Source organism: Charadrius vociferus, unplaced genomic scaffold (genome assembly GCF_000708025.1).
Source record: "Charadrius vociferus isolate BGI_N301 unplaced genomic scaffold, ASM70802v2 scaffold431, whole genome shotgun sequence".
Lineage (NCBI taxonomy): Eukaryota > Metazoa > Chordata > Aves > Charadriiformes > Charadriidae > Charadrius > Charadrius vociferus.
This window is the reverse complement of record NW_009646943.1, coordinates 263,041-278,011: the sequence shown is the minus strand read 5'-3', so window position 1 is coordinate 278,011 and position 14,971 is coordinate 263,041. Positions and strand designations below refer to the sequence as shown.

The window sequence follows — 14,971 nt, the reverse complement described above, 5'->3', positions numbered from 1 at the left end:
ATTAGCAAGCTGATTAGCAGGTGTGTTGTACAGCATTCATACAATCTCCACAGTAAGCCCAGGGATTTCATAAAGAAGAATTTCAGAGGAACTAGTACTCAGGATTTGATTCTGCTGTAAAACTGATTTAAGATTTCTTTCCTAATGTGATAAAATTAAGAAAATTGTTATTGTTTGACAATACCCTCCCACTGGTGTTCACATCCAAGGACAATATTAGTCTTCTATGAAGCTCCAAAATATTCTCTTGGCATCCCTATGAGATTTAGGCTACTCCCAAGAAGTAGTGATCCCCTAAATCAGATAGGACTTTCATAGTTTCTTGCATTCTGTCTTAAAAGCAAATTAATCCCTTCCTACTAGCCCTCAAACGATGTAGGCCTATGACACTTTCCTAGCCTCTACTGGAAGTTCAACAGAGAAAGGTTGTTTCTCCCCATCTTGGACCGCCTGACTGCTAGTCTTGCTTAGCTAAGCCCTCACACTATTTACAGTTACGGACAGTTCCTTGGACATGCCAAGCCACCTTTCAGCACCTTGCCAGCTAATTATTTACAATCAAAAGTACAGTTTCATGGGCAGCTTTCTGCTTATGAAATAAACTACTGGCGCTGTGCAAGTTTTTGAAGTTATATATATATACAGTTATTCTTCAGGCTAAAAAGCCCACCCCAGTAATATAATATAAAGTTTCAATTCTGCGTTAGGTTTTGTGCATTTGTTCACCTAGAACCTGGATAGCTGGATGTGCTAACAAGTTATCCCAAAAACTGGAATAACGTATCAAAATCACACTCAGTCTTTTGGCAAAGTGTATTCTATTAGCGTCTATGAAAGCTCGACAATCATATGTGACTTTCTAGTTAGCTGTTTCATAGCTGCATTCCCATGAATCACACGGAATAAAATCAGTTTATTAGTTCTGTAACAGAATCTCATCTCACTGGCCTAGTGACCATACCCAAAACTAGGAGGAAAATTAGATTTCATAGGAAAACACATGTGAAGGCAAAGGAACATGTGATCATTTAAAATAGACAAACCAACCCAACCCAAAACCAACAGCAGTCACTCCTCATTTGTCCCTCACTCCACAAAACTACACACTTGTCCTTACTATCTTAGCTACAACAGGCACAAATTTTATTGTAAGAGTTTCACTGTCGGCTTGCTTGTCTTGACAGCAAAGGCAGGAAGTTCATCTTCTCTGAGCATTCTGCCAGTTGCCTTTTGGATCTTTTCAAAATTTAGCTTTGTTATACGTAAGTCCACTCTCCATCATTCAAGGATCGCCACCTTCGAGCTACATAGCTAGTAGATGGTACTCTGGATGAATTTAAGCTTTGTGTTCTTGTGAGGAACCGAAAAGAGGACTGTAAAAGCAGAGGACGTGAGACACTGAAGTTTCTAGTGCAGAGGCAAGACTTTGTAGCTGGAAGCTGTAAGCAACTCAAGTCTTCCTTGTTTCAGGCACAAAAAGGGATGCAATACACACTTCATCACTGGGTTACAGGATGTACATGGATGTATCTAAACTAAAGTTGAGGACATAAAAGTCTTCACTGTTCTATTGCTAAAGCACTGCCAAAGTATATTGAAAGGTATATACCCCAGTCCACACCCATATCAGCTTTCTCCCTAGAAGAGTGCTATGTATACAGAGTTTATTTGTTCTTTAAGGTTGCATAGCAAGAGGTGTGTTGTCCTAAAATACCAGGGCAATTATTCATTTTTCTGAATAAGGATTACTTGTTTAAAAACAGCACCTGTCACTAGTGTTCTGGAATAGCATCATTTTAATGCCTTTAAGAAAAAACCTAAACAAACATAAAAAAGAGCATGGATTGAAGTGTGCAAACTGACTACATCAGGACATTACAATTAAAGTATCTTCTACCTTTACTAGAATATTAAGAAAACAATCAACAACAAAAGAGGAAACCTAAGCATTCTATGTGTGGTCCAGCAATCCCAAGTATAAGTAAATTTCACTTACTAAAAATTTGGTTTTAAGCTATGTGCTACTCACCCATAATTAAATCCATGATATTTCATACTAAAGTTACAGGACCATTGTTGTAACATTTTAAAATAAGAATATCAGTAAAAAACTTAACACATAGCCCTAAACAAGAATACAAGTTAGGAGGCTGAGTGGCTGTACTGATGCATATTTTTGTTTTTCAGAAGAAATCTTCTGCCTACAAATAGTATTTTAACATAAAAAATACTAGTCCTTTTTCTGAGGCACAGGACATTAGTTTCTCAAGTTGTTTTCTTTCTAGCTGATTTTCCTCATACGGATTCCTTTCTTCTAGTTCTAGTATAATTAAGGATGAGTTTGCCAGGAAGTACATTGTTCAGAGCATCCAAAAACTGCCACTGGTAGCAATTCTATGTTACAGGATCAGATACGTAGACATAACTTTCTTTTTGAATGCACAGGAGAAAATGACTCTTTATTGTCACAGAAAGACTAATCTAATTTATCTGAATAGTGAAAAGGTAGTTAAAAGACCGCCTATGCGTTTCATGCTTTAAGGAATTATGTCAAACCTCTAGGTGGCAGGTAAATCTGAAAAGACTGGGGACTAGACTGTGCAAACTGAAGTATCTCAGGATAGTGCTGATGTACGAAAAATGAGTCTCCAAGCAGGTCTTGAGATCTGCCAAGTATTCTTCCTCTCCAAAGGGAAAAGCAGACAGTTGTATCTACCACCAATTAGATGAACCTTTATGTGCGCACAGAGACCTGACTAGACCACAATAAAGGGCAGTCATTGTTTTCAATCCTAAACCCCAAGAAATCCGAGGCAGACAATTTGACAAAATTTTACTTGAAGTTCAGGTTCACAGGTTATGGCTTTTTATGTTTGTTTTGTGGTTTGGTTTTTGGTTTTTTTTTGTTTGTTTGTTTGTTTTTGGTTTTGTTTTTTTTTTTTTAATATTTTACACGCCAAGAGAACAGAGGCAGCAAGGCAAACTTGTAGTCAGGTCTTCACACTTATTTTGATAAATAATTATTTAAGTTGTGACAGTTATCATTAAAATATACATATGTGTACCCTAAGATTGCATCATTTGTGATATCAACAATTCACGAGACAATCTGTTTCACACTGGCACTAATAGTGCAGCACAGGTAGAAGGTTTGTTCACCAGTGGAAGAACTTCACTGTTTATCCCAAAGGTCTCTACAGGTTTGTGGAAGAATCCAAAACAATGGGCATAGCAAGTTTCCCCAAAAGCTTCTCTATCACACATCTCTCCTTCCTTCCAACCACAAGTTATATTAGTTGGCCCAATAAAAGATTGTTTCTTCTTATAAGCCTCATGTCAGCCTAGACAGAAGTCAGAACTCATCCACTTATTCCATTAGATATCCGAAGTGCCCACAAGCCACATGGTAAGTGTATCACAGTGAAAACAGACGCACTGCTATATACCCCTTTAAAATGGAATGGAGATTCACCCTCACAACAAAATTTTGAGATAAAAGGCTGGTAAGACCATAACACTGGAAAGTTACTTTGAAGTTTTAAGTCTTACATTTCTAGGACATTTTTCTTGAAAATTTATGAGTGCAACTGACAACTGCAGGCAAACTCAAAACTAAGTCCTCTATCTCAGGCTGCAATTTCACTAGTAGCTGAGGTAACCTAAGTGGTATTCTGCAGCTTTTGGCTGCAGAAGGAAAGATCTCACTCACTCTTCCACACCGCAGTTCCACAAACGGATCTTGTGTGAGGTGGCTTGAAACTTCTGCTGACGTGGAGAGTTACCAGATTTTAAGAGAGCTACCAGATTTTAAAAGAGCTTTGGGGTACCAAGTTGATTTTCTTTTGGTTTAGTGAGTTTAGGGAGTTCAGAGTTCTACGAGCAGAGCTGAAAAGAAGCAACTCTTCCTTTCAGCTGCAAGGCTCCAAGCTTAGCTCATATGGAATCCGGTTTAAACTCTGAACTTGCCTCTTACTAAGGGGAAGGATAAGTAGGCCTCACCTGAAAGATAACATACTACAAAGTAGGATGAATACACGTAACAAGAAAGATTTGTTATTTCTAAGGTTCACACTGGAGGCCATATTCAATCTACATTAGAAACTGCTTTGCTTAAATAATATGAACAATTCACCTGCAAATATAAAGTTCTGTCTATGCAGCACTGGAAAGTTTTAAGAACAGCACTTCCTCTCCAGCACAGAAAATGTACAGCGCTGTTCTAACAGGACAGATTCACATTTAATACTTTTATTTCCCTAACCATGTTTTTACAACCCCCAGTATTGGATTTGTGCAGTGCTAGATTATAATACGTCTGTCCCAGAGTAGCAATGAGCACAGATATAAAATGCTGTTTCAGTGACAGCCATGTGTGCTGGTTTGCACAGATCTTACAATTTTATGCCTACTTTAAGGGGGCTTCACATTTGATCTGGCATAAAGCCTATTGATACAAAGCTCACTCCTCAATGCTCTTTGAACAGATTTGAACCAGCAAGGCAAGTTCACGTTAGATCAGCACTTTATGCCATAGAGCTGTGAAATACTCAATGTCATTTTAGGAGTCCTAAAGCTTGAGTTACAGTATCATAGAACCACAACCTCAAGCTACTCAGGATTACAACTAGGAGTTAGTTTGCTTAGCATTTTTCATCGTCTTGTCCTTTCTTACTCCCCGAGATTGATTCTCCACCCTACACTGGCCTTACCAGTTGTTCAGTATGGACTGTTTATATGGTGCATGATTAATTGTAACAAGGGGCAGATACAGATTAAATTTTCCAAGGAAGGGTATTTTTAACCCAGACTGGTTCTCCCTATTCAGTTCAACATACAATCCTACAAACAGCTGCAGCCGCACAACCACCGGCACTGCCTGTGAGCAAAACTACTGTATGTCTATGCTTATAATAAAGTAATAAAAGCTGAAGACTGAAGAATATTTTAATACATTAACTGTACCGAATAGGATTTTAGCAAGTCTGAGCTGACCAGACAGGCAACAAAATATAATCTGCTTCAGCATTTCTAAACCTCTAAGGGCAATTCTCAGCATCCATGAAATAAGAACAGCAAAGTGCAAGATCTACAGTTCACTTCTCGCCCATCTCAGTAGCACTCTTTAGGGGCTCACAATGTATGGCTTGAACAATTAAAGGAAGGGCCAAACTAGAGGTGAGAAGCTGCTTTTATGTATACAGAATGCTTTGAAGCAGTAGTAACCCATATCCAGCTTCCAAGTAAAAGCCAAACAAAGGTAAACACATAAATAACTTTAAGACCAGAATACATTAAAAGTTGTAGTATCTGAAATATAAAGAAGAATCCTCAGCTACTTTGTGATTTTCATAACTATGCTTTGCCATCTCTCCTAAAGCATTTTTTGGTGCAAAACAGAGTGCAAGTTATATAGATAACTTCACAAAAAATGCAGAGAAATAACACACACATATCATGAAATGCACAAAAATGTTGAGAACTATTTTGCCTCTTATTTTTGGTACAAGAGCATAAAATATAATTTGCAACAGAGGCCAAAAAATAACTATATTGCTGAAGTTAAAGAGCCTGCCTTAAACACGAGGAAAAAAAAGTACGTTTACCTGTTGCTTCTGGTACGCAGTGTTCGGATTAATTTTGGACTCCAAAAGAAGAGAGCCTAGAAAAAAAAAAAGTTCCACTTATTTACATGTGCACTAAAATTTCAATCTCAACACTTATTTTCTGATCTCTCTTTCCTCACATAGGTATTACCACCTTTCCTCCCAACAATAAGCCTGTTAAATCCACGTTCTGCAGCTTTGTATTTCATTTCCCCCTCAAAGGTATTGTTCCCATAGTACAGAACATTCAAGAGTGTTTTGAGGACTGGATTTTTAACCTCCTTCTTATTCCGAGTAACAACTTTATCATCTCTAAAAAATTTTCTGTGGAAAAGTCTGCAAAAAATTAGCACACGAACAGCATCACAACTGCATTCCATAGATCACCTACAGTTGTTCTGTACAAAAATTGCTCATGATAGGGTATTTGTTCCTAAAGTTTAGCTAAAACACTTGTATTATTTTGCTGGAAAGCATATCTAGAAACTAATGCTTAGAGCAACAACCATTGTGACTGCCAATACCAAAAAACTTCAGACTTGATAAACTTAGGAAAAATGGCTTCACAGCACCTTATATTGATTTAAGAAACAGAACAGCAATTCCATCCTAATGACTGTGTTTTCTTGCCCTTTCTTTTACATAAGCATTAGTCTAAATGCATGTCACATTTAAATGGTTCGGAGGGTTGACTGGACCAAAAATAAAAGCACTTTTAAAGGTTATTTTCACCCAGATCATTTCCCTCATCCACTTTGCTGCTCAGCTGCACAAATGCCAGTGCATGAGGGACCCTCTACGGCCATGAGTTAAATTCACATATCTGCAGAGCTTCACTCAACATACATGAAGAAGTGATGATAAATTAACTTGCCTAGTCAGTCTTGTAAATTAAAACATAAGGCTGCAAGCACCCCTTTAAAGAGGCACTTCTCCATTCATTTACCTGCTTAAATTTGTTTTTTAAGAAAAGTCTCAATTTCTCAGTTTCATAGTTATAGTTCTAAGGCAGTCTTATATTTATATTACTGCCTTCGAACTATATTTGCCAAATATCCTCACAAAACTGAAGAAAAATTAAAATGCTTCAACCACCTCAAATATGGAAGCCTGAGAACTTGAAGACAGGACAAGAAAACAAATTACTTGAATTTGAAAAACATACTTGGAATTGAAAATTGTACCTCCAAATCCCACAGAACAATCAACAAAGACTAGCCAGATGTCACCATCTGAAGAGTATACCAGTTACAAAACACACAGCAAAAAATATCCCAAACCAATGTTTGTTTACTAAGTATCACTATCCTCAATCTCATAGGGTACATTTACAAAAAAACTCCACATCCTTTCCTGAAGAATTGCTACTGACTGACAGAAGATCATAGAACAGTTTGGGTTGGAAGGGACCTTTAAAGCCCATCTAGTCCAATGCCCCTGCAAATGAGCAGGGACATCCTCAACTAAATCAGGTTGCTCAGAGCCCCGTCCAACCTGACCTGGAATGTCTCCAGGGACGGGGCATCTCCCACCTCTCTGGGTACCTGTGCCAGCATTTCACCACCCTCAGTGTAAAAATTTTCTGCCTTGTATCAAGTCTGAATCTACCCTCTTTTACTTTAAAACCATTACCCCTTGTCCTATTGTGACAAGCCATGCTAAAATGTCTGTCCTCATCTTTCTTATATGCCCCCTTTTGGTAGTGGAAGGCTCCTATAAGGTGTCCCTGGAGCCTACTCTTCTCCAGCCTGAAGAGCCCCAATTCTCTCAGCCTGTCCTCACAGCAGTGGTGCTCCAGCCCTCTGATCATCTTCATGGCCTCCTCTGGACGCGCTCCAACAGGTCCATGTCCTTCTTATGTTGGGGGCTCCAGAGCTGGATGCAGTAGTCCAAGTGAGGTCTCACCAGAGCAGAGGAGAGGGGCAGAATCACCTCATTTGACCTGCTGGCCATACTGCTGGGGATGCAGCCCAGGACACGGTTGGCTTTCTGGGCTGTGAGCGCACATTGTTGGCTCACGTTGAGCTTTTTCATCCACCAGTACCCCCAAGTCCTTACCAGCAGGGCAGCTCTCCATCCCTTCATCCCCCAGCCTGTACTGATACCAAGGGTTGCCCCGACCCAGGTGCAGGACCCTGCCCTTGGCCTTGTTGAACCTCATGAGGTTCACACAGGCCCACTTCTCGAGGCTGTCCAGGTCCCTCTGGATGGCATCCTGTCCCTCAGATGTGTCAACCGCACCACTCGGCTTACTGTCATCTGCAAATCTGCTGAGGGTGCACTCAATCCCACTGTTTATGTCACCGATGAAGATGTTAGGTTGGGGGAGGTGAGGGAAGAGAGACTGAAGAACCAGATCATAGAACTTCACTTGCTGAGAGTGGTGTATCATTAAAGAATTACATAAATATCAGAACAGTTTGCTGTCTGACAAGAAAGGTTATTACTTCAGGAATTTAGGAGCTTTACTAAGGATTTTGATATTCATTAGCTTACTATGTATGTGATAATCAGATACAATTAATTTTTTTTAATTAATAACTTACCTGTAACAGCTGCTTCTTCCTAATTTCTAAGTCTGTTGTTCTACAAGAAGCAGCCTTTGCTAATGAAGCTGGCTTGAGAAGCTATTGCCCTGTCTCAACTGCTCCTGCAGTAAGAGCTGTTTACAAACACAGATACAATCCAACAACAAAACTGAACTAAATAGCCCTCAAGGGAAAACAAGACACAACAAAAAAGCATCTCCCCCCAAAACCACATATACTACACTTTCTTTCTTTTTTTTTTTTTTTAAGAGTTTTTCCAGTTTTCTAACTTGCATCAGATCTGTTAAAGCAGCTTATTCGCTTAAGTGCGACAGCGTAACTAAAGAAAAAAAAATTAAAAATCACAAACTATAGAGCAGGACAGAGAAGGAAAATATCTAAGATGAGCTTTACTGATGAATCCAATACACTGTGGTACTTAGGTCACAGTCTCGAGCTTTGAATATTGCGTTTGTCTAGTGAACATTTAAAAACAGCATTCCCTTTTCCACGAGCTTTGAATATTGCGTTTGTCTAGTTCAAAAACAGCATTCCCTTTTCCGTTACGATCATCAGGTATAGGCAGTATTTCACTTCAATCTTACTTTCAGTTTCAAAGCCTCAGCTTCAACTACATGAAGTTTTAGAATATTATTTTGTGTTACTAACTCAGTTAACTAACTTCTAGAAAGTCTTTACTGTCTAGAAATATTTAATACTAGCAAATATGAATTAGACTCCTGTTAGAATTAAAAGCAATTGATAATTTCAACATTCGATTTTAAGGGCTGAATGCAGATCTACAGACATGGAAATCCTGAAATTAGCAGAATATCATACATAACTTGAACCACCATGTTTGACAAAATACTATTAAAAAAATAACTTGAAGACAATTGAATGCAGACATTTCATCTTTCAGGCTAGAAGCAGACACTAGAGAATGACCTCTTTACTAGACTTACCACAAAAGAGCATTTCTTCTTCTCTACTAAACCTGACGCTTGCAGGAAAGACCAATCAAGCCTTATAAGGCTTGACTTGCTTCTCATTACCACATGATTCAACTTAGTCCTCACCACTCCAGACAATAACTAGAAAAATATGAAATTGGAGATAGAAACATATTGAAGTGTAAACTGTGCTCCATAACCTATAACTGCCTCAAATCCATCCTTCTGCAGCATCTGATGCAGATTTGTTCCCCAAGATGGGTTCAATGACTCAAAATCAGTGACTATTCTACTAGTTAGTTCAGTGAGTTTATTTTCATACAGTAGGTTTTACAGGATCAGGCCCCTTCCTGGTATGAGGCAGTCTTAGGTCTCTGTTACTTGTTTCTGGGAACCAGGCAACAGTAACAGACATCTGTAACACAAATATATTCTTTACAAAAAGGTTACAGAAATTTAACGTGCCACAAATAAAGTTCTTCTCCATTTAAAGTCAGTATCAGTATTGATCCCTAAATACAGTTCAAGATGCTTACTCTTGCATTTGTCACAAGCAATTGCTTTCTATGTAGGTATTTTTCTTTTGGTACTACCCTTGAATACATTAAGACTATCCAGTCCACTTTATAAACATACACGAACAAATTTTCATCTTCAGCGACCCAACAACTCTATTCAAAGTCAGGTAAGATCTGAAAACTCACCTTAATACAAGCTATGGTTTTAATAACCCCCCCAAAATTATGCAGATCTAGTTATTTGCTAAATTATAGCTTTGAACGAGTTTGTAAAGGTAACTGCAAAACATGGTGCCAGAAAGTAACATCTGAAACCACCCACAAAGAAGAAAACATTGATTTGCAGAATTCTGTTATTTGCCACTGTAATGCAATATAGCACAGCTGGGGTTTTTTGTTAGTGTAACAACACTGTTCTGTGCTGTGAAAGGAACGAGTGTATAGGGAAAGGCTTGCTCAAAAGAGATTACATACAGATATACAATGCTATTTTCAAAGATATTTAGAAAACATCAAATATCCCAATCCAGTACTTTCAAATAACAGATCTGCAGACTTGTTTACATACACATATATGGAGCGGACCTGCTGATATGGAATGCTGCTCCTCTCCCATCGAACTGTTATGCGAATACTTCCTCAAAAGCAGAAAGAGTACAGTGCCACTCGTTACCCCTCACCACTACAAATATGTTTACGTTTAAATGAAAACTTTAATTCAAGAGCTGTTTTTTTTTGCAAGATGCACACAGAATTTTAAGTTCTACAGTCAGTTCTGCTGCTACTGAATCACAGAAACCAAGCCACAGAAACTTAGAAATAGCTCAAACTGAGGACCAAGAATGCAGTCTGCATTTGCAAGGGACTATTCCTCATCTATCACATTTCTGAAGGGTCAAACCCAAACACTAAGGAGAGGGGAGAACTAGGAGAAAAGAAACAAACAAACAAAAAGTCCACCCCCCTCCCTTTTTTTTTTTTCCATGTTAACCTAAGGTAAGTATGTAACAACAAAATTTTCTGTGTTGCTCTCCTAAAAATAAATAAAGCTAATCCCTCTGGTTTGAACACAGTAAAAACTTAAGCCAAATTTTGGCTAAGCCTTCTACCAGCAGTATGGGGTTACTGATAGCTAGTCTAAAGAAACAACGAGGCTGCGGATGCTTGCCCCGTGGCAGCTGTCATTAACATACAAAATTCAGAAGTGGCAAACTACAACTTCTGAATAAAAGTGATTAGACAGTTCCTAAAAGACAGCTGGCAAATAAGGCCTCCAAGAGGGAACTTCACTTTGGCTTGTCAAAAAGTTTAGTTACAGGACTATTAAGCTTTAATTAAAGTTCAAGCTTTCAAATTAACCCAAGGTAGTTGGACAGAAATGTTCATTTTAGAGGTCACTTCAGTCATCTGTGCTCAAAAAAAAAAGCGATGTAAAACCATGCAGTGAAAATCTAGAAGCACATAGACATTTTAAGAATGAAGCAGGTCACAGCAGCCTATAATACCATATGAGAAACAGGTAAAAAAAATAAAAATCAAAGGCTTCTGATTACACACAGAAACCCACACGGAAGGTGATCATTTGCAAGACAAGAGTTCGCTACTACTCTACTGCAATTCAAGTAGAATACACTGCAACTAGGAATCACAAAGAGAAACTTTTGAGGGTTTTAAGTAAAAAAGTTAAGAGTTGTTTAAGTATAAAAAAATACAATTCCCTGTTTCAAAGCATAATATAGCTGATCTGAAAGCAGTTTATGATATTTCTGTACTATAATAGTTTACTCCAAATTGACTGTGATAATTTAAAGCTTAGCATCTGGGAGCATTAGACACCTCAGATAGCAACACAAATCACTCCTAAATTCTTTTAAGATGGTGTTTTAACACCAACCCAAGAAAAAAACCCCATACTCCTACAGATAAAAAAAAATAAAATAATTGCACTCATTCAGTTCTTATTGCTCCAATTCCAGATGATAGCTCACCTTGGACTTGGCATACTGATTGCAGCTCCTCTATCTGAACACCCTGACCCTGCCATAGAATCTCAACCACTCACAAAGTAGCCACGGAGCTACACCAAGCCACAGCTGCACAATCTAAAGACTGAACTATGTGCTAGCCCACAGGGTCAGCCAAACGAACCTCTGGTAATTTCGCTGTTGCTCTCTGCACAGCCGAACTGGCCCTTTAACAGGAGTGGGAATTTCCCAGCCACAGCAGGAACTACTGCTAACAACCCCCACGGCCGCCCCCACTCAGGAAACAGAGCCCTCAGCTTCAGGCAGATCCCGAGGTTTTCAATGGGCTTCCTGGAGTATGTCAGCAAGAACATGCCAGCCTGCACAGGGTGGATCTCCGCTCAAAGGCTAGGAAAAGCTGGTTTAGAAAAGGAGGAAGGAAGAAGTTTCATTGTGGAAAGAGGAGGAGCTGACAAAGAAAGACAATACAAGAACGCAATGGAAACATGGAGACAAATGGTGTATCGGTCAGTTTTTTAGTACTTGCATGTTTTTTTTTACGGGGGGGGGGGGGCAGAATAAAAAAATAAATCACAGTGACTACTTCATGTAGATAAGAAAGTCCATGAGAGAACACACAAATTGCATAGTACCTAAAACGCAAGCCTGGCATCACCTTTTTCCAAACCATTTGCTGCTCACGTGTAAAAATGACTGCATTTGCCTTCAAAATTAGCCCACAAACAATTGACACTGGGAGTAAACAAGATATAAGTCAAATTTTATGAGGTGTTTACACTAGCAAGTTAGAAAAACTAGCCTATTAATAGAATGCACATTTACCCAACCTGATACTACCTACTAAATTAAGAACTTAAGCTCTGTATATTATTTAATACTCTTGAAGGATATGTATGCTGTTTGAGAGGGGCCTAATGTGTGTATCCTATTAAATATACTTCTGTGTATTAGGTGCAATTAGTAAGTTTGAGCCAGTTCTGCTTTGATTAGAGTATCTTAGCTATGCAGCACAAAGTAATGACTTAATCTTTGTTTTGGGATCATTTATACCAATTTGTATTTTCCTTCTTACAGATGTTCATTTACAACAAAAACTGGCAACAACAGTCCAATTCAGGTTCTAATCAGTCTTAAGCACATATATCCCACTGAAAGTCAATAAAGAGATTTTAGTTTGAATGGGCTATTTCTTCACAAGCAGGTTAGGAACTGCAGTTCTTTTGCTTTCTTCTAAAAAGAATTAAAACAAAAAAAAAAATCAGGAAATTGTTTCATGTATAAAAGACATGACAGTGTTTAAACATGAGCACAGCAGCTATGTAGACAGAAAAGACTGTACCTACAACCAAATACACTGTAAAGATTGGCTTAAAAATTTAGTGATAACCTCCTTTTTACCTCCCTTCTGTTGAAATTAAACTAAGTCTATTTCCATTTTGAATGTTTTCTCTTACACTATGAAGTTGGCCAAACTATAAATGCATCTTCTTCAGTGTAAAACAAAGAAAATAACTATCACTTCAACTTTTAAAAGTATAACCAAGAAACTACAAAACACTGAGATTCATGCTTATCAGAAGCTCAATTATCAAAATTGTGCTAAGACGAAAGTTTGATTCCTCCATATCAGTTTATGATCTCTGCTGTAGACATTATTGTACAGTTTGTCAGAACTTTCTCACACAGTAAGAATTAATGATTCTCAAGTTGCTTTTCATCCCAGTGCCTACAATGAAAAAGCCAAATAAACAAAATTCCAAGGTCTGTTGATAGTCACAAGCTACAACTAGATCTACAAGTCACTAGATACAGTAGCTATATATCTAATGAAGTAGTAAGTCATGCACTTTACTAGCAAAATGGTACATCACATATTGCAAAGTATACATTTTAAGATCTACTCTGATCATAGCAGTCATGAACTCACTTAACCAACAACTCAACCTATACTATTGTCATATGTTGTCAGAAAATGTGAAGGAAATTGATAATGCATCCTTTTAAATTTATTTACAGGAAGATCTAGAACTGCTGAAGGACTGAGAACTACTACCCCATTAAAAAAAAATCTCTGAAAATGCTGTTCTGTCCATTGTATTGTCTTTACTACTATTAACAACTGTACTTTGATAACTGTTGATAGCTTTTAGAAAGTCTTGCATAATTCTTGCTACAAAGAAAATGGGGGGAGGGGGGAGAAAAAGAGGGTGTTGGCCATCCAATGACCTTTTAAAATTTATACTAAAAAAATATGACCTAAGTTTTGAAGAACTCCTTTCACAAGGCGATCTTTTCCAGAAACATCTAAGGACGAATATATCACAATGATCAGTTTTGAAACTGGAGTACATTGGGCATCTAGTGATAGATCACTAGATATCCAAACCCATGCAAGATTTACAACAAGACCTGAACGTATTTTGTATGCAACACTGTGCATGCACTATGAACCAAGTGCCTACTATGCTTGCACTTGATAGCAACCTTCCATTTCTTTCACTTGGCCTAACACGAATGAACTACGGTTAGCACCTACTTGCTTTTAGGAATCACATTTGAATTACGCAGCAAAACATTAAGGCAACAGACACAAAGCTAAGCCCAGTTCCTTTTCTGGGTAGGATGAGTTAAGATTGTACCTTCAGACATACACACTTACCATCACTCTCTGCCCTGACTAGCAGGGACATGCCCTTCAGCCTCTCCACGTAGCAAGAGGACACATGCCCTGTGCCTCGATCATCCCACTGGCGGTCCTCATTTAGAGTGTAAACCTTCACCCTCCGCCGGGTGTCAGTCATCCTGCCGCCTGCCACACCACAGCCACCACTCTGGCTTGCAATTGCTGGAGGAGCAGGAGGCTGGTCGGGGGCTAGGCCCCCCTCAAAGGAGGGGAGCGGGAAAGAAGGTAGCAGCCCCACACGGGCACGCCAAGCAAGCTCTTCTTGCTCCTCTTCAGCGCTCCAACGGGATCCTCATTATCGAGGGTTACAGGATCGGGGGGCGCAGGGGAAAAGGGGGAACAAGAAAAGAGGTGAAGATGTGAAAGAGGAGCTGCTCCAGGCACAGTCAGGCGCTGCACAAAAGGCGACTGAGCCTACGCAGGGGAGAGCCGCAGAGAGGAAAGAGGCTCTTTGCAGGGTGAAGGGCAGGCAGGAGAGGCGGCGAAGAAGGGATTTCGGAGGAGAAGAGGATCCACGGGAGCGGAAGCAGCGGTGGACAGCAGATGGCACGGGCGGCAACGGGCAGCCGGCCCGGGGTGACAGGAGCCGGCGACCCTGGAGGCCGGGGCCCTGGCGAGGGAAGCAGGCGGGAGGCTGACGAGGCCGGGGTGAAGCAGGCGGGGGGAGGCAGGCGGGAGAGGGGCCGCTCGCCCCGGCCTGG

The 14,971-nt window shown here is 39.5% G+C and overlaps 1 protein-coding gene across 2 annotated transcripts in view; it reads right to left on the bottom strand.

The window, feature by feature from the left end:
• The window catches only part of SMEK1 (SMEK homolog 1, suppressor of mek1 (Dictyostelium)), a 45,446-nt gene extending 31,058 nt beyond the window's left edge, over nt 1–14,388 (bottom strand). For both annotated transcript variants that reach the window (XM_009895063.1, XM_009895064.1), the window contains exons 1-2: nt 14,247–14,388; nt 5,604–5,659 (exon numbers count right to left, since the gene is read on the bottom strand). In XM_009895063.1, coding sequence (XP_009893365.1) covers nt 5,604–5,659; nt 14,247–14,388 — 198 coding nt within the window. The remainder of the gene's footprint in view (nt 1–5,603; nt 5,660–14,246) is intronic.
• Between the last annotated feature and the right edge of the window lie 583 nt (nt 14,389–14,971).